Here is a 19,943-nt window from a genome sequence, read left to right on the forward strand (position 1 = left end):
TAATATTATTTTATTATCGTTATTTTAATAATTATTATTATTTTTAGTCATAGTAATATTCTTTTATTATAATTACTTTTATTTATGACGGTAATATTATTTTACTATAATTATTTGTATTATTATTAGTCATGGCAATATTCTTTTCTTATAATTTTTTTTAATTATTATTAATATTAGTGGTGGCAGTATCATTATTTTATTATTTCATTGATAGCATCATTATTTAATTAATATAATTTATTATTATTAGCCTGTAGTCTCATTACTATTAGTAATATAATTCTTCCAGTTACATTACCATTATTATTAGGATGAGGACAATAGCGGAATATCATGGGAAGCCACTGGCAATCATTTATGAAAGAGTTAAATCCCATCTCACTATTATGTAAAGGAGCACATGACGGACCTATCACCCCCAATGTTTTGAAGATGACAACAAAGTTTTATTTTCACCCCAGTGGGAATTTACCCAATAGCAGGTCATTAAGGTGAAATTCTATTAAAGGCTGGCTGGTAGGAATCTCATCTGTAGGCAGAACATCTATGTGAATTATATAATATATTACAGACCTACAGTATGCTGTCCATCAGTCTGCAGTATAGGAGGACTGCAATTTTGATGGGGAATATCTCAAATTTCAGGTAACCCCGGCTCCTCACCACACATTGAGATGCTCACCTTTAAACAGGCTGTTATGTGAGGTCCAGCATTCAGACCATGAGGCTGAAACTTGATGTCCTTGGTTTCTTAGTATGTAGACCTCAACGCTGGTGGAGTCTTCTGGAGATGCTGAGAGTTCAAGCTAGTGTCTTGACAGAGGATCCGCTCAGACTTGAGGAGCAGGGTCCATCCTGGTGCTAGGTGCATGGAAGGAGAAGTACAAGGAGAAGAGGTGACCAGATCTCATCTGAATCTTAGGTTGAGTGATGAGCTTCTTGAAGTGAAGAGTTGGAATGCTGTACTCATGTGGTAGTAGTTCAACTGTGACAAGACTGGTGTGGTTGGGTCATGCCTTGATGGTCTGGGTGGATTTTCGGGCAAAGTCTTGCATACAATGTTCTATATCCAGGGAAATGATGGGGGTGGTGCTCTAACTACAAGTCCTGCCATGACCATGTCCATGAAGTAATTGACTGATTGCAGTGGACTGTTGGGTTCCTAACTTCTGGAGGTCCTATGGACAATAGAATAATACCTTGCAAATAGATGGTTCCCTTGGTCTACCACTATCTGCAAGAAGCTATAAGGAGGTAATAGAGGGATATCGTGTCCAGGGTGAAGTCTTGGAGGTTCTGCTGTCTTCAATGGAGTGTTCACTCCAATCTTGGTGGTCCCAGCCTACTTGCCAGAAGACAATGGAGGACTTGCCAGCTCACTTTGCAGGAATTATACCCTAAGAAGGTCAATGACTTGCCTTCACCAATTCTTTGGGGGCCATGTCTTGACTGCAATAAGGCATTCAGGACTTCTGTCCATACTAGTGCAAAAATGCTCCTCAAGTGATAATGTCTTCTCAGAGTTGCTCCTGTGATGATGTATTTTCTTTAAAAGGTCTACTGAGAAGATCTCCAGTTTTTAGAAAAGGGTTGGAGGGTCTCTGCAGCCAAGTGCAAGGCTCCTGACCTGCATGCACCGATGTTCTGGAGTGATGCCCTGTCCTCAGAGTGCTGGCTGGGGCGGTGTGTCCTCTTCTGATGCCTTCAACGAAGTCTGAGAGGTCTATCCCGTCCTTACAGAGACATCGGGGTCCTTGCCCTGCCCGCAGTAGCTTGCACTGATGCCAGTTCTTCTGCTCATTGACTGCTGCTCCTCTCGCCGCTGCCGCTGGATGTTATTGTCGGGGCGCGCGCGCTCAGCAGGACTCCGCGGGCGCGCACTGACCGCGGGATTTTTGGACGCGCGCGCGCGCGCGATAGAGAGGAGATCCGCGACGACCAGCCTCGCGCGTCCACCTCGAAGACGGGTGATGTGGTAATTACTGGTGATTACCGGCAGCTGACGTCATAGGACTCTGCTCAGGGTGAGGAGAGGACGTTCAGATGCAAAGTCACCCCTGTTCTAATCACTATCTGCATCAGCATCACTACAGACGTGCAGATGTCATGGTTGACCTTCACATCGAATTGTAGAGAGGGAGATGGAGAAAAGACCTGAAATACTAATATACAGTGTCGACCCTGATAATGGGCCCTAACATAATGGGGCCCCTCTGCTCCAATAAAATGTATGATGCAATTGGGGATACATCCTTGAAGATGGTCTGTCCAACCCAAGGTAGTTTGTCCACCAGTCTTCGGGGTGGTGGTCTGTGTTGTCCACCCTGCTGAGTAGCACCCATGACTTTATGTAGGTTTTCATCTGAGCACCGTATGGTGTTTGGGCATTGTGTGGCACTGCCACTTGGGCACCATACAGTGGAATATTTATGCCGTATAGTCAGCACTATATGACCAACGTCTTTCCTTAGAAGCCACCACTCCAATGACCAGGTCTCTTCCACAGGTTACAATCAGCCCCCCCCCCCCCCCCAAGTTTTTTGGGGCTGTGTGTCCCACAGTCTTGGAACCTGGTTGGTTGGTCGTTCACCAAAATTTGGCCATTGTGATTGATGTATCAGGGCTTGTTACTCTTCTGCCACAGCTGAGGTTCTCCTCCAGTGGTTCTGCAACTCCTTTAGGTGGAACCCACCAGGTTTCATCCGATGGTGTCCCTATTGTAGCTGGGAGACTAGACTCTTGTAAATGGCTCATGAATGTGTACGGTCGCTAGATGTTTCGATTTACCATTGCAGCGACCTGGAGGAGAGGGAGAAGTGGTAGTGGCTATGATGGTGGTAGTAGTACTCACAGTTTACAGTGGAAATCTTGCTTCTGTCTCTCCCCAGGCCGTGGACACTGAATGGAGGGCACACCCTTTCTTCCCTCGGGGTACTCCCTGACTTTCTAGGGCTCCTGCCTGGTGATAGGTGAGGTGCCCTTGATGGGGGATAGTTGGCAGCTTGCAAGGCAGAGGGCAGATGTAGGGGCCGGTGGATGGTGGTGGCAAAAACCAAGTCCATTGGTTGTAATCAATAAAGTCTACTTTTACCGAATTGGGCATAGTAGTACATATATATCAGTCCCAAAGCATTTCAGAGTGTAGTTCTTTTTCCAATAGGTGTGTATGGGCAGTGGCAACGATGATGGTGTAGTGTTCTACCGACGGTGACCTTTGAAAACTGTGGTCCGAGCTCTCTTCATGTCATTGACCAGCTCCTCCCTTGTAGTTCTGGGCTCATTCCTCACCTATCTTATCATCAGTGCTACCCCACGAGGTGAGATCTTGCATGGAGCCCCAGTCCGAGGGAGACTGACAGTCGTCTTTAGCCTCTTCCATTTTCTAACAATTGCTCCAACAGTTGATCTATTTTCACCAAGCTGCTTGGCAATTGCCCCGTAGCCCTTTCCAGCCTTGTGGAGGTCCACCATTTTGTCTCTGGTGTCTTTTGACAACTCTTTGGTCTTGCCCATGGTAGTAGTCGGCGTCTGACTGACTGTGGGGTGGACAGGGGTCTTTAAAGAGCTCAGACAGGTGCTACTATGTTAGATTAATGAGTGGAGTAGAGGTGGACTTTTTAAAGGCACAGTAACAGGTCTTTGAGAGCCAGAATTCTTGCTGTTTCTCAGGTGTTCAAATACTTATGTTCAGCAGTGCAAGACAAATACATTCTGTAAAAATCATACAATGTGATTTCCTTAATTTTGTTTTTAAATTCTGTCTTTTAGAGTGGGAACGCACCTACAATGTGAATTTCAGACCCCTCCATGATTTCTAAGTGGGAGAACTTGCAAAATCGCAGGGTGTTCAAATACTTCTGTTCCTCACTGTATGGTTTAGCATTGTCTTGCCGAAAGTTCTAAAAGAGACGGTGTCTGGATGAGAAAGTATGTTGTTCTAAAACCTCTATATACTGTTCAACATTATGAAAGCTGCCCACTGCCATAGGCAATAATGCAACCCCATACCATCAGAGATGCAGGCTTCTGTGCCGATAACAAGCTGGATGGTCCCTCTCCTCTTGAGTCTGCAGGACATGATGTCCGTGAGTTCCAAAAAGAATTTAAAGTTTTGATTCATCTGACCACAGAACGGTTTTCCATTTTGCCTCAGTCCATTTTAAATGAGCTTTTTGGCCCAGAGAAGACAGCGATGTTTCTGGATCGTGTTGACATACGGCTTCTTCTTCGCATAATACAACTTTAACTTGATTAACTTGATTTTTGGAAGTGTTCCTGAGCCCATGCAGTGATTTCCAGCACAGAATGCTGCCTGAGGGCCCATAGATCACAAGCATCCAATACTGACCGTCGGCATTGTCATTGTCGCATGGATTTCTCCAGATTCTCATCTTCTGATATCATGTGCTGTAGATGGTGGGATATTAATAGTCTTCACAATTTTACGTTGAGGAACATTTTTCTGAAATTGTTCCCCAAGGTTTTTATAGATTGGTGAACCTCCGCCCATCTTTGCTTCTGAGAGACTCTGCCTCTCTAAGGCCCCTTTCACACGGGCGAGTATTCCGCGCGGGTGCGATGCGTGAGTTGAACACATTGCACCCGCACTGAATACCGACCCATTCATTTCTATGGGGCTGTGCACACGAGCGGTGATTTTCACGCATCACTTGTGCGTTGCGTGAAAATCGCAGAATGCTCCTCTTTGTGCGTTTTTCACGCAATGCAGGCCCCATAGAAGTGAATGGGGTTGCGGGAAAATCGCAAGCAAGTGCGGATTTTCACACACGGGTGCTATTATTTTCCCTTATAACATGGTTATAAAGGAAAATAATAGCATTCTGAATACAGAATGCATAGTAAAATAGCGCTGGAGGGGTTAAAAAAAAAGTCCACTTGATCGCGCTGCCCGGCATCTCGTCTGTCTCCTTTGCTGAACAGGACCTGTGGTGACGTCACTCCGGTCATCACATGTTCCATCACATGATCTTTTACCATGGTGATGGATCATGGGATGACCGGAGTGATGTCACCACAGGTCCTGTTCCTGGAATGAATGCTCACCACAGGTCCTGTTCAGCAAAGGAGACAGAAGAGATGCCGGCTACGCGATCAAGTGGATTAAGGTGAGTTAAATAATTTATATATTTTTTTTAACCCCTCCAGCGCTATTTTACTATGCATTCTATATTCAGAATGCTATTATTTTCCCTTATAACCATGTTATAAGGGAAAATAATACAATCTACAGAACACCGATCCCAAGAGAGTTCGGGTTTGGGTACCAAACATGCGCGATTTTTCTCACGCGAGTGCAAAATGCATTACAATGTTTTGCACTTGCGCGGAAAAATCGCGGGTGTTCCCGCAACGCACCCGCACATTTTCCCGCAACGCCCGTCTGAAAAAGGGCCTAAGGGTCAGTTCACACACATGTAAAAAATCAGCACTGAATCCAAGCAGATTTTTCTGCCTCAAAATTAGGGGTGTTTTGTATTTTTGATGTATTTTTCTGCTTCCCATTAATTACAGTGGGAGGATCAGCGCCGATTCTGCCCCAAGATAGGACATGCTGCTGCTTTTTTTAATAATCATCAAAATATGCACATAAAAAGCATCAAAATATGCGCGTAATAAGCGTCAAATACGTAAAAATGACCGTTACATGCTCTTTTTATGCCGTCACAAGACAAAGTAGCAAATTGCTCCTCTGGCTGTTTTTCATTGGTGCCACTGACTTTCTAAGCATTTTGTTGCTCCTGTCCCAACTTTTTTTAGATGTTTTGCTGCCATCAAGTTCTAAATTTTTAGACGACAAGGTAAAATGTCTCACGTTCGACATCTGACATGTGTTCTATGATCTGTTGTGACTATAATATGGGTCTGTAAATCATTGCATTCTGTTTCTATGTACATTTTACACAGCGCCCCAAATTTTGGGGAATCGGTGTTGTAGTTGAGCGAGCACGCTCGGCTATTTTTGGAAGCCCCATATCGGTAAACGAAGAGCAAGCCGCTCAAGCGCAGCCACCTCTACATTCACCGCTCTGGGACTGCCGGAAGTAACCAAGCCAGCGCTCAGCTATTTTTGGAGCTCCCGTAGTGGTGAACGAAGGGTTCCTGCGCATGTGCAACTGCTCTCCCTTCATTTCGGGGGCCGCGCTCTGGAGATGGGAGTCAGTTCCAGAGGTGGGACACGCACGTATCTGACATAGATAGCATATCCTCACCATATGCCATCAATGTCCCAGATGGGAGTACATTTTACACAGCACCCCAACTATTTTGGAATTGGGGTTGTAATTGAGCGAGCGCGCTCTGCTATTTTCGGAAGCCCCATATCAGTAAATAGAGAGCAAACCGCTCAAGTGCAGCCACCTCTACATTCATCTGCCGGAAGTAACCAAGCCAGTGCTCAGCTATTTTCGGAGAATGAAGGGTTCCTGCGCATGTGCAGCTGCTTGCCCTTCATTTTCGGGATATAGGAGCGGGTTCCAGAGGTGGGAGCCGCACGTATCTGACATTGGTAGCATATCCTCGCGATATGCCATTAATGTCCTACATGGGAGTACCTATTTAAAGGGGTAAACCAGCTGTTTGAAGTTATCCTCTATAGAGGAGCTATAGATTGGTGGGGGTCCCACGAGAACAGGGTCCCTGTACCCCCTGCCCCCTGAAATGAATGGAGTGTCTGGTCACACATGCGCATGGCTGCTCTATTCATTCCTATGGGAGGCCGCTCCGTTCTTTTCCGGGGGACTGCAGGTGCTACAGGGCACCCGTTCTCATAATAGGTAGGACCCCCACCAATCTAATAATGGTTATCCCCTATCATCTGGATAGGGGATAACTTCAAACTACTGGAATACCCCTTTAAAGGTGTTGTCCGGAGTTCAGAACTGAACCCGGACATACCCTTATTTTCATCCAGGCAGCCCCCCTGAGGCTAGCATCGGAGCATCTCCTGCTCCGATGCGCTCCCTTGCCCTGTGCTAGATCGCGCAGGACACTGGCTCTTTTGTTTATCATAACACACTGCCGGGCGGAACCTTCTGCCCGGGAGTGTGTTCGGTGACATCACCGGCTCTGATGGGCGGGCTTTAGCGCTGCCCTAGCCGTTTTACTGGCTAGGGCAGCGCTAAATCTCGCCCATCAGTGCCGCTGAATCTCCAAAAAATGCCTTTGCCCTGCGTGATTTAGTGCAGGGTAAAGGAGAGCATCGGAGCATGAACTGCTCCGATGCTCAGGTCAGGGGGGCTGCTGGGGTGAGAATGGAGGGATGTCCGGGTTCAGCTCTGAACCCGGACAACCCCTTTAACTCTCTTTACTGTAAATCTGGAGTTTTCCTTTAATTCTCCTTCCCGATGAAATCTAAACACTTTTAATGATTTTACATTTCACACCTCTCAGCCGGCGCTGGTAATGAGCTTAACATGTACGGGATACGTATGAAGCGAATTGCGTGTGTTCAATAATGAAAGCTGTCAAATCAGCCATTAAACTCTACACGGACAGACAATTAGGAGGGTTGGGTATCAATAATTTATCCCCGGCCATGTGCTGTCGCAGGGTGGAACTCGCGACCTGACTGTCATAAAATTCCGGTAATTAATACTTCATGATTTTTAGAGTTTAGTCATGGAAAGGGAAGTAATGATGCCGAGCTGCAATACCACAAATAACCTGTAGACAGGCGTGGCGCTGTTTATGGAAGGAAGTAGCCATGTTTTTTTTTTTTATCCTGGACAATCCCTTTAAAGCAAATATATTTGGAAAATATAGATACATTCTACATGGCTACAAGTATGGGAACCTCCCTTCTAGATAGAAGGTGGGCCTGAAGCACATTATTTTGTCAGGGGGTGGGCCTGGTACTCTCGTGGGTCAGTCTGACCCTGAATTTCTGATCTCCTAGGGCTTCCCTAGCTACAGTATATCTCCTGACTCCCCCCAGCCACCCCACTCATACACATGCATCCTCAGCCTGACCAAGCCTGGGACCACTTTTACACAGTCAGTCCATCAGTGAGCCAAAACCAGGTGCGGGTCAAAAACACAAAACAGGTGCGGATCTTTCCATTCATTGCTTCTATTGTTCTGCTAGATTTGGGTGTGACCTTCCTGCTGCTGGATGGCAGGGTGGTCGTAACCCCTTGACACAAGCAGTGTATAAATGTGATGGAAAAATGAATCCAGCCAGCAAAGGAGGCAATATGGACAATCACAAAGCATTAGTAAGTGCCTTGTATTAACTTTCTCTCCCTATCACTTCTCCAGGGGCGTGTGCTTTCTGCTGCAGCTCTCTCCCTGTAAGGCCTCTTGCACACGACTGTGTGTCTTTTTCAGTATTTTGCGGTCCGCAAAAAATGGATCCGCAAAAAATACGGATGACATGCGTGTGCATTCCGTTTTTTGCGGAACGGAACATCTGGCTCCTAATAGAACAGTACTATCCTTGTCCGTTATGCAGACAATAATAGGATATGTTCTATTTTTTTATAGAATGGAAATACGGAAACGGAAGGCATACGGAGTACCTTCAGTTTTTTTTGCGGATCCATTGAAATGAATGGAGCGGAAACATTCATGTGCAAGAGGCCTAACTGTCACAGCTTCTAACAGAAGATACGGCTGGTGGTAGTTAAAGGATGCAACTGAGCATGTGTGACCACCTCAGGGAGGTAGACAGATCAATAAGGAAAAGAACAAACAGCAGGTGGCGCTATACAGATAGATTTTTAAGGAATAGCTAAGTGGCTATAGTAAATTCCTAATTCCATGCAATTACAAAAGTATTTAGATCCAGGTGCTGGTTTCAGAAATGTAGAATATTTCCCGTGGGACTAACCCCTTTAAGGATAATAGGGGGTGATTTCTTCTAATTGTGACCCCATAAAAACATAAGGTCATTGCTTGCAACTCAGAAGGGGGGAGACTTACTTTACAGTCCCCAAAAAATAGCATCAGATGTAGCAGAGCTGAGTTTATTGTTCAGCACAACCCATGACAATATCAAAAAATTACTCAAAAAATAAACTGTATTTTTCTACCCTGGTAATGTCCCCCTACCCTATGCTAGCAGTCCCCAACCTGTGATTCTTCAGTCAGTGCATGCTGGGAGTTGTAGTTTTGCTTCAGCTAGAGAGCCACATTGGTGGAGAGTTCACAAACTATGCTTTCCGTATGTCATTTTAGTCATACAAGGTGTGGGACGATTTCAGCTCTGCTACATCTGTGTGTGCATACATTACGCCTACAAGCACTTGATCTCTGCTCTTTTTTGCCGTATTCCCCTGGCGGTCTGGCTGCTGCATATGATGGCGGCACGTACAGCACTGTAATAATATAGTAAATTATACTTGCATGCTATTTTCTCCTTGCAGCGGTAAGTCGACAGCCGTAGTAATGACTCTTCCCCCCGAGAGCGCAGGACAGGTGTGTGGAGGAGAGGGCGATAAAATGGCTCAATACCGCTATAGATTCCCCCAGGGACCGTAATCTGCTGGTATCAATCTGCAGGCGCTGCTCCAACAATCTTCTGGGCTGGATTAGAGGTTACTGACCTTATTTGTGCTCTGTAACAATGTGTCACAGCTTCCCTTACCTTCCATCGAGGAGGGAAGGATGCAATTTTATAAACTCTGATTGAGATCTTTGCATTCTTAAAGGGATTGTCCAGGATTTCGATTTGGATGGCCTATCCTCAGGATAGTCCATCAAGATCAGATCGACACTCAGCGCGCCCGCAGCGATCAGCTGTTACCGTCCAGTGCCGGAGCTCCACAGCGCTATCCATTGTGTGGTGGACTGAGCCGGTAACTGCAGCGAAATGAATGTGAGCAGCGCTGCAGTAACCAACTCTGTCCACTACACAGGCGATGGAGCTGTGGAGTTCAGGGCACCTATTTACATCGCTGGATCCACTCCCGGACAGCCGGTTAGCCGGGGTGTCAGACCTCTGCCAGGATCAGTATGACAATCATGGACACCCCCTTTAAATCTGTAATAGCGCTAAGGATGCTTTCAGCAGGTATCCAGGGACAGAAGCTTTGCAGCATTTTCTTATACGATTAGGGTAGACCATGGGACCCCATCTAGGGTGGACACACCATGGAGGCAGCCCATATGAAAGCTATGGGACCCTGGAAGACATTCCTTAGAGGCATTCATACAACTGTTTAGGGACCCATGAAGATAGGGGGTCCAGTCCCTGTAGACTGCATAACGTAAGTTAAAGGGATAGGCGATAAATGTATGATTCCAAGTGCTGAGACCACCACCGATCACAAGGATGGGGTCCCCGAGTCATCTGTTTGAATAGAGCAATAGTCGCACCTAGAGATCTCCCCTTCACAGGGAATCAATCATGTGTTAGGTATTTGCTATGGGGTGTCCTCTTCTTTATGACCACCTTGGGTCCTGTAGTTTGGCTCCCCCCAAATGCCACAGCAACCCCCATATACCCATGTTCCTTTATAGGACTATGGACACCTTCAGGGCAGTGTTTTTTTCTGATTGCATTTTACTCATTTTGGGCTAAAAATCATTTTTTTCAATTGGTCGTTATTAAAAATGTTCAGCCATTTCTGAGATACAGGGGTTAGAAATCAGTCTGTTTGCAGGGTGTCGCAGTCTGTTTTCTTTGAATCCTGTTATCTGAGCGCTCCTGTGAAGCTCTTATCTCCCGACCTCATTAGGGCTCATTTCTTATCAAACTGATAAAAATATGGCTTAAATAAGTGTTTATGAGGTCTGAGAAAAAGACTGTGACACCCTGCAGGCAGACTGATTTTTAACCCTTGTATCCCAGAAACAGCTGAACATTTTTGAAAAAGAACAATTTTTAAAAATCATGTTTAGCCCAAAACGAGTAAAATGCAATCATAAAAAAAATGCCCCTGAAGGAGTCCATAGCCTTTAGTTTATCCGCACCTTTGGGTCGCTGAAGTACAGCATGATAGCTGTTGGACGGTCAATCATCTCCTTGCCCCTTTCTGACCCTCTTCCTCACCAATCCCTAGTGTTCTTTTTTGTAATATTCTCAGACACCATCCAGTGGCGCCCTAGGCACCTGCCCACTTTGCCTTACCTTTTCCCAGGCCCTACCTGTGGCTATAGCTAATTGCTGATAGGGGACAGTAGCTATCAACTAAAGCTTGCCTTACTGACTTACTCTTGGCGGCCTATACAAAGTACTCAGCAGAGGGCGACATTGAGCAGAAGAGAAAGCTCCGCCTACTGTTACGAGACTGTGAAATCTCTGAGTCATGATGCGAGTGAATTTTCGGACAGAAATGAGGGTATTTAGCGAATTCTATTTTCTGAAATCCCTTTACTATATAAACCAGGCATGACCATTGTACATCTTGTGATGATATCGGCAGTGACTGGAGCTGCCCTTCAAGCCCCAAGTGCTCCATTCTGTCATTAGCCAGAGCGGCCGCCATCATTAATAGGAGGAATGTCATTGCATATCAGCGCGGCTCTTCCGAATTCTTTTCCAGTTCCCTATTAACGAGGCACAAAAATTCAATCCAGGCTCCGTGAACACGACCGTCCAGGCACAGGCTGAGCTGCCAAACATGGAAAGTATTGCAATTTTTTATGTAATTAATTGTAATTTTTTTTTGCATTGGGCCTGTATACACTAATTAGCAAGCCCAAAAACTCTTTATGTGTCACGTTGCAGGAAGAGGAATCGGACCTGCGTCTTCTTCTGGCGCCCCTGCAGCCGACTCCATCCTCGGGCCTTGCCTAAGGCGGCCCTGATTGGCTGGGAGGCCACAACTATCTGAATTAATAAGGCAAGACAACACACACCATTATCTGTCTCCACGGGACTGGACGGATCATTTTATTTTGCTTGACTTGCAAATATCCTTGGTTTTAACTCCGCCGTGGCTGTAACAAAATGAATAAGACTGTGTTCTAAGTTGTGGCTGTTTTGCTGTTGAGAGACTACGACTCCTTATACCATGGCATGGTGGGAGTTGTAGTTTTTCAACAGTATAGCGTTGATATTCAGAGCCACAAAGGGTGTCTCTCCCTCTGGAGGACTCAGTACATCTATGCATCTGGTGCTCCAGCTGCTGTGAAACTACAACTCCCAGCATGCACACTTGCTCAGGTGTCGTATCTCCCGTAGAAGTTAAAGGGGTTGTCCAGGTTCAGAGCTGAACCTGGACATACCTCCATTTTCACCCAGGCAGCCCCCCTGACATGAGCATCGGAGCAGTTCATGCTCCGATGCTCTCCTTTGCCCTGCGCTAAATCGCGCAGGGCAAAGGCATTTTTCTGAGTTCCGGTGACGTACCGGGGCTCTCTATGGGGCTGACAGGAACCCCGGTGACGTCACCGGCACTGATGGGCGGGATTTGGCTCTGCCCTAGCCAGTAAAACGGCTAGGGCAGAGCTAAAGCCCGCCCCTCAGAGCCGGTGACGTCACCGAACACACTGCTGGGCGGAAGTTACCGCCCGGCAGTGTGTTATTGTAAACACAAGAGCCTGTGCCCTGCGCGATCTAGCGCAGGGCACGGGAGCGCATCGGAGCATGAGATGCTCCGATGCCAGGCTCAGGAGGGCTGCCGGGGTGAAAATAAGGGTATGTCCGGGTTCAGCTCTGAACCCGGACAACCCCTTTAAGGAAGCATTCTGGGAATTGTCATTTCAGAACTGCTGGAGTGTCGGAGTTAGCTGATCCCAGTAAACAGTCTATTGATGGTACTGTGTAATTCTGTATTTTTCCAGTGGGGGCACTGCAGGGAAAGTGAACACTTGCTGCCAGGACAGACTACAGCCGATCGCTGGAACGGCACACCCTGTGATCAGTTTATTGCCTGATAGGAAAGGATTGTCCAAGGTGGACAACCCCTTGAGGACTCAGCCCATCCATGCATTACACTTACAGCCTATTGTTGGGAACTGTGTAATACTGTATTTCTCCAGTGGGGGCACTGCAGGAAAAGTGAACACTTGCTGCCAGGTATCCAAACAGACTGCAGCCGATCGCTGGAACGGTACACCTTGTGATCAGTTTATTGTCCAAGGTGGACAACCCCTTGAAGAGATTGCGCTTTTTTTGACACCCTCAGTAGCCTATAGGTGTAATATGGAGTAAGCTATCATGACTCCTGATTGACTGACACATTAGGATTATATCATAGTGCAAGAGCCGCCTATACTGTCCGCCTATGATGACCCTGTCCTCTACAGCAGGAAATCTATGGGCCCCAAACTATAAAGGGCTCAGCTGTATTCACAACTCCTGCCAACCCTATGTCTATGGCACTGTTGCATGTAGTTCTCATGGCACTCCTCAATATGATATATTTATATAATTATTCAAATGGGTCAGCTTTATTTCCACAAACAGCGCCCCCCTTAGGTTGTGCCTGGTATTGCAGTTTAGCTTCAAGCTGCAATACCAGTCACAGCCTATGAAGAAAGGCGGCGCTGTTTCTTGAAATAAAAGCGTTTTGTATATCTGCGGCATCAAAATGAAACATTGTATCCTTTCCATTGATTGCAATGACCTACAAGTAAATTGTGCCATTAGTGCTTTTTTTTTTACCCATTAACATGACTCCAGCTAGGCGTACGTGTGTTCGATCAGTCGTCACGTGCGTACCCTGTCCCCCCAAGGCTTCATTTTTATTTATTTTATTCTTGTGTCGCGTCACGTTGTCCATGATGGTAAATTCAATAAAGCCGTTGAAGAACTAAATATGGACAAAGTGAGACTGTCATACACCCCGGGGCGGCGGGGTCTGTTTACAGCACTCATCCAGTCTCAGAGGAGCAGGTGCCGTTCTCCTGTGCATAATCCAATTATCTGATAGGACAGGGGGGGGGAGCTGGGGGGTGCATTTTATTGCAGCTGGAGAGACAGTGCCCAAATCAATCAGACTTCAAGTGTGTGACTACCCTGCAAACTGAGAGAAAATGCTCCCCTGTACCAGGGACGAGATGAGTACAAGGCATAGCCGGAGGGTCTTCCGCTATGTATAACCAAGGAGGCGATGCACCAGTGACATGCCGTTTTAGATGTAAAATGTAATATTCCCAGAGATGACACTATGGTATACAACGAGAGTTGCTAAAAAGCAAGACAGATTCTTAAAGGGCTTTCCTCCTGTCCTATAGTTATGCATGCATCTAATCAGCAACATATATTAAGGTAGAATTTGTCGTAATTCAGGGAAAAAAAGGCCATTTAAATGCTTTTTTTTATAGTCTGAAAGTTCATGATCGTGATGCCTTGCAGTGGGAGTGGCAGCAGGATCTATCCTAGTCTGGGAGGGCCTTGTTCCTGGACTAGGAGAACTATGATGGTAGCATAGTAATGTGGGGGGTTCAGCCCGCACAACCCTATGCAGGTGCAGATTGCTATGGCGAAATACAGATACAAACACAAAAACACAAATGCAATCGCACTCTGCAACCAGCACTCTGCCCTGCCTTTATGCTGGATGTTGAATAAGGCATTGGTGTACATTTTGGCCAAAGCGTAATAAGCCACTCACCACGTCAAGGTCGCCTTCATGAGTGGTCCCTAACACTAGTACCTACCTGTTATGGGCCATGACAGCCACACAAAGTCCAGGGAGTGTAGGTACAGCATGCACGCCAAGCACACTCTGCTTTTAACCCCGTCCGGTGCCATTACAGCTTTCATCGGATCCAGGGATGCAAGTACCAATATGCATGCTGAGCCCACTATATACTTCTCCTGGAGCCATCCAGCATAAAGGCAGGGCAGAGTGCTGGTTTGCATTTGTGTTTTTGCGTTTGTATCTGTATTTCGCCATAGCAATCTGCACCTGCATAGGGTTGTGCGGGCTGAATCCCCCATATTTTTTCTTTGTAGTATATATTGGAGGCGTGGCGATCTCCAAGCAGTCATGCACACCTGACCAGTTAGTATGCCCTGGAGGCTGGTTTTAAAGTCAGTATAAAACTGAGTCTGCTTACATAGCACCTACCAGTAGCCATTTGGCTCCAGGAGAAGTATATAGTGGGCTCAGCATGCATGTTGGTACTTGCATCCCTGGATCCGATGAAAGCTGTAATGGCACCGGACGGGGGTTAAAAGCAGAGTGTGCTTGGCGTGCATGCTGTACCTGCGATCCCTGAACTTTGTGTGGCTGTCATGGCCCATAACAGGTAGGAACTAGTGTTAGGGACCACTCATGAAGGCGACCTTGACGTGGTGAGTGGCTTATTACGCTTTGGCCAAAATGTACACCAATGCCTTATTCAACATCCAGCATAGAGGCAGGGCAGAGTGCTGGTTGCAGAGTGCGATTGCATTTGTGTTTTTGCGTTTGTATAGTAATGAGGGTCTTATTCCTTAGACCAAGGATCCAAGGTGAAGACCCAAGGATCATGGAGAGAAGGGTAATACAGGTAACACCTACCAAGCTTTGCTAAGTCTGAGTGTAGGAGGAGGCAAGGTAAACGAGGCAGTCCACCACCAACAGATGGCAGAGGTTGCCCCCATACACATTAGGAAGAATGCGACCCAATGTGCGGTGAGCTTAAGCTGTACATGTTCGATTTGGCAATTATATAAAATGTTGAATTAAGCTAAGAAAGCTCTACCACCCATGTCAACACTTGTAGGAAGCCCAACAGAGATTGGAGGGAAGAAACTACTTCAAGGTCCTACACCATGTAAGAAAGAAGGTGGAATGGGTAACGTTCTTGGTACAGATTTGTAATACCCTGCCATGTAGGGAAGAAGAGCTGGATACTCTAATTTGAAGATAGAGTCTATGATGGAAGGTGCCATCACCAACTCATGGAGTTCCACCTGAGATTGAATGGAGGAAACAGTTCTGGAGGTCCCACACCATGCAGAGAAGAAATGGGGGGAAGTGCTTGGTCCACTATTTCGAGAATGATGTCTGGATGACAGGTACTACCCCTAGCAGATAGATCCTCATCTACAATTGGTGGGAAGAAAAGGCTTAAAGGTTCCTTAAAATTTTTGGAAGAAGGTGAGTAGGATAATAAGTGCTTGGTCCTCAATTTTGGGGATGGGTCAGTGATGCAAGGTACCACCACTAGCAGATTGAGCCCCATTTGAAATAAGTGAAAGAAGACAGCTTAGAGGTCCTACACCACCATGTACGGAAGAAGGTAGAAACAAAGAACAAGTGCACGGTCTTCCATTTTGAATTCTGCAATGGCAGGTAACTGTCACGGCGCACGTGCACTCAGTATAACAGATAACGCACCAACCAGGCTCTGGACGAGAGACAGGGGAAGGGTCACCTCCTAGCTAATCCCTGACCTCTTTCCCTGCACTGCTCAGCCCACATGCAGACCTTGAAGGTAGGTGTGATGTGTCCCCGTGCCTGGGCTGACAAAACCCTGAATTCCCTGAGATGGTGAAGTGGGGAAATAGTAGCAGCCTGCTCTCACAGAACCTGGATGGGATAGATGACACTTATCTTCCAGAGCAGGAACAGACAGCCAACCTTCCCTCCTAGTTTCCCAGACCACAATGATTAGTATAATCCGCTCAGAGCACTTAGCTGGAGGCCATTTAAACTAATGACTCCACCCAGTGCACCTGATGAGAGGCGGATCCAGCACGGCACCAAAGCAAACACTAAACTCGTGCTACTATCCTGGCCGACCTCCGCACATCATCAGAGTGGGGCATGACAGTAACACCACTAAGCAGATAGAGATTCGTCTGAAATTGGTGAGATAAAATGGCTTAAAGGTTTGTTAAGATTTATGGAAGAAGGTGATTGGTCCTCAATTTTTGGGATGGGTCTGTGATGGAAGGTACCACTACTAGCAGATGGAGCCCCATTTGAGATTGGAGAAAGGAAGCAGCTTAGAGGTCCCATACCATGTAGGGAGGAAGGTGGAAAGAATGAACAAGTGCTCCGTCCTCCATTTTAAAGACTGAGTGCTGTGATGGTAAGTAACACCACTAGTAGATGGAGTCTCATCTAAGAATGGAGGCTACAGCTTAAAATTTATGGAAGAACATAAATAGGATGACTCATGTATGGTTTTCCATTTCTAGTGGCATTTACCACCACTAGTAGAAGGAGCCCCATATCGGATTGGAGGTCAGAGACAGTTTAGAGGTTCCACACCAAGAAGGGGAAGAAGGTGGAAAGGAGAACAACTACTTTGTCCTCAATATTAGGGATGCTGGTCTATGATGGCAGGAGCCACAACCACAGTAGAAGATGCATCATCTGAAATTGGCAGGAGGAGTGCCCATTATTATATTTAGGTCTGTCTGTATTTACTCCCCAAGTGGGTTTTGTTAAATGTGTTTTTTTCAGTAATAAATATATTTTTAGCTCCCTGAAGCAGTATGTAGATAGCTGTAAGAATCTCCTGTCCCTGCTGAAAAAACATTAGCCTATTGATGAGTCCAAACATGCCATATCATGGTTATCTTTAAACAATCTATTACATTTGTGGGGATTTATTTTCACAAAAATTGGCAGGTTCAGCTTTTAGGACAAACAGTTACTTGCGTTTAGAACATAGGAAACAGCTTGGAACGTAAGCTATTCACAGAAGTCAGTGGAGAGGCAGAACCCACAGTCCTTCTGTTCTGTTCATACAAGGTAACGTCAAGACATCTCACACCTCTATTTTGTCCCCACAATGAAATATCCACAATAAAGATGGGATTCTCAGACTTTATCGTGGTCTCGATTACCAGTGACACCACATAGGGTGCAGCACTTCTTTTCAATATGCTCATTATTGACCTTGTTACTGGCTTGGGGACTAGATTTCCATAACTGCAAATTATACAGAACTGTGAACGGTAGATAATACAGAGAGGTTTGGAGACGTTGGACTGAGAAACAGGTATGGTTACATAGTAGATGATTGTAATTGTAGAGCAAATTTAAAAAATACATAATATATGGTATAATAATGGGGAGGGGCACTGGCTAAGATAAGGACAGAGAAGCATTCGTGAATGGTAAAATTAACTTTAGCAATCAATGTCAGGCAGCAGCTGCTAAAGTGGAATAACTGGATATTCATGAGGAAAACAATATTTCACCTTTATATAGATCACTAGTCAGTCTACACAGGGGCCACTATGCCAGATTCTGGGTTCTCCGATGTGTAACGAATACCTGGAGATGGTAGACCCCCAACGATAGTAGACTATGGTACCAAGAATGGTTCTAAGATTAGAATTTGGGGATACAGGAGTGCAAACCCCAAGGTGAGGGAGGGGGTTGACAGTCACTGTATGGACAGGACCCAGCTTAGGACATTGCTTGGTTCTCAAGCCCTGCCATGCTCCTCATCTACTAGCCAGGATGAAGAGTGGGTTGCTGTGGAGGACTCAACGTGCTTACTGATTTGAGTGGATACTGTGTAATGCTTAATGTCTCCTGTGGAGGCACAACAGGGAAAGTGAACACTTACTGCCAGGTTCCACCATAGATTACAGCTAATCACCCATAGTGCCAGTATCGGGACTTGCAAGAACCATGATTCCAAAAAGGGATCATCTAAAGTGGAAAGTCCCTTTAATATCTTGACTAGACTGGGCAATTTAGTGGTCATTTTTTTTTTAAAGGCTCTTTGCCAAGTCTGATGTACCAGCAGGTGTCATTCAGAGACGTAGCTGGTATTGAAAGCTGCATGGACAATGCCAATTAGGGCCCATTAGTCTGTGGCAGCCAATGAAGACAACGTGACCTGAGGGCACTGAGCTCAATGAGATTTGCAAGAAACTAAATGTGATTATAGACCTTTGCTGACCCAACCTGCTGAGAAGAGCTGAGGTATAAAAGTCACCAGCCGTGTCTCCTGATCATATCATGCAGAGATGGCTAAGCGGAGACCCTCCTCTCACCTGAAGATCACAACGGTTGTCCCCATCTACTTCACCATGATCGGTTTGGTTTTGGTCCTGTCTCTCGTGACTCAACATGACACAACCCCGGTGCCCAACGTCTACCCGTACTCCGTCCCCCTGGACCCCGAAGGCTTCCTCCAGCTCTTCTGGAATGTTAGTTATGCCGAAAAAGTGGTGAATTTCAAGATCCTCATCAAAAAGCTAAAATTCGGGATGATTTTTGGCATGTCGGACCGGGGGGAGTTCGAAGGTGCAGATTTGGCAGTCCTGTGGAGTGATGGACTGAGCTCTTATTTCGGGGTAAGCTGCTTTTCACTTTTTCATAGCTATATATATTAGGTAGTTAGGACTTTTAATGTCTTGTTGACTCCCTAAATACAAATCACACGTTCTCACCATTGGACATATGGGAGGTAAAGTAGATATTGTGAGGGCAGGAGGTTTTCCAGATGTCATATTGCTTATTTCATGGATTTCTGCCATGGGTTTGCAGCAGATCTACAGAAGATCCACCTGAGGATTACCCGCAATTGTCAGTTATTTGGGCTAATCCTCACAGTTTCTGCCAGCTGGAACCACTGTCTTTTTTTCTATTGTATATTAAGTTTGATGTTGGTTTGTTTTTATGCATGGACTGCCCATTTCAGGTCCTTGTACACTATTTCATTGGCTTTAAGTCAGTGTATGATCTAGAGGCACAATAAATGTAAACGTTAAAGCTTAGTTCTGCTACATCCACCAGCTCTCTGTGTGTACTATGACCAATACTTATTTCAGGATGCCTGGAGTGATGAAAATGGACATCTACATATTGATTCCCACCAAGATTACCAGCTGCTGTCAGCACAACAGACACCTGAGGGCCTCTATCTTGTCTTCCGAAGGCCGTTCACTACCTGTGATCCCAATGACTACCTCATAGAGGTACTGTGTACATACTCCTCTATTCCACCCAATACCAAAGCATATAGGACATAGAGACAGACCATGTGCCTGCTAAAAGGCCCTTGGAGAGAAGGGGTCCAGCCCTGGTTGGTCCCATCCCCTTTATTTATTGGGTGGTTGTTAATAGGTC

At 46.0% G+C, this 19,943-nt stretch overlaps 1 protein-coding gene across 3 annotated transcripts in view; it reads left to right on the forward strand.

Moving 5' to 3' along the window:
- Positions 1-16,646: 16,646 nt before the first annotated feature.
- The window catches only part of DBH (dopamine beta-hydroxylase), a 30,010-nt gene continuing 26,713 nt past the window's right edge, over positions 16,647-19,943 (forward strand). Inside the window, exons 1-3 of one of the 3 annotated variants that reach the window (XM_044268249.1) lie at positions 16,647-16,714; positions 18,837-19,168; positions 19,646-19,792. In XM_044268249.1, the coding sequence (XP_044124184.1) occupies positions 18,839-19,168; positions 19,646-19,792 (477 nt within the window). In that variant the 5' untranslated portion in view covers positions 16,647-16,714; positions 18,837-18,838. Of the gene's footprint in view, positions 16,715-16,870; positions 16,939-17,829; positions 17,857-18,836; positions 19,169-19,645; positions 19,793-19,943 lie in introns of those variants that run through there. The other 2 variants (XM_044268251.1, XM_044268250.1) reach the window with 2 other exon arrangements.

Source organism: Bufo gargarizans, chromosome 9 (assembly GCF_014858855.1).
Source record: "Bufo gargarizans isolate SCDJY-AF-19 chromosome 9, ASM1485885v1, whole genome shotgun sequence".
Lineage (NCBI taxonomy): Eukaryota > Metazoa > Chordata > Amphibia > Anura > Bufonidae > Bufo > Bufo gargarizans.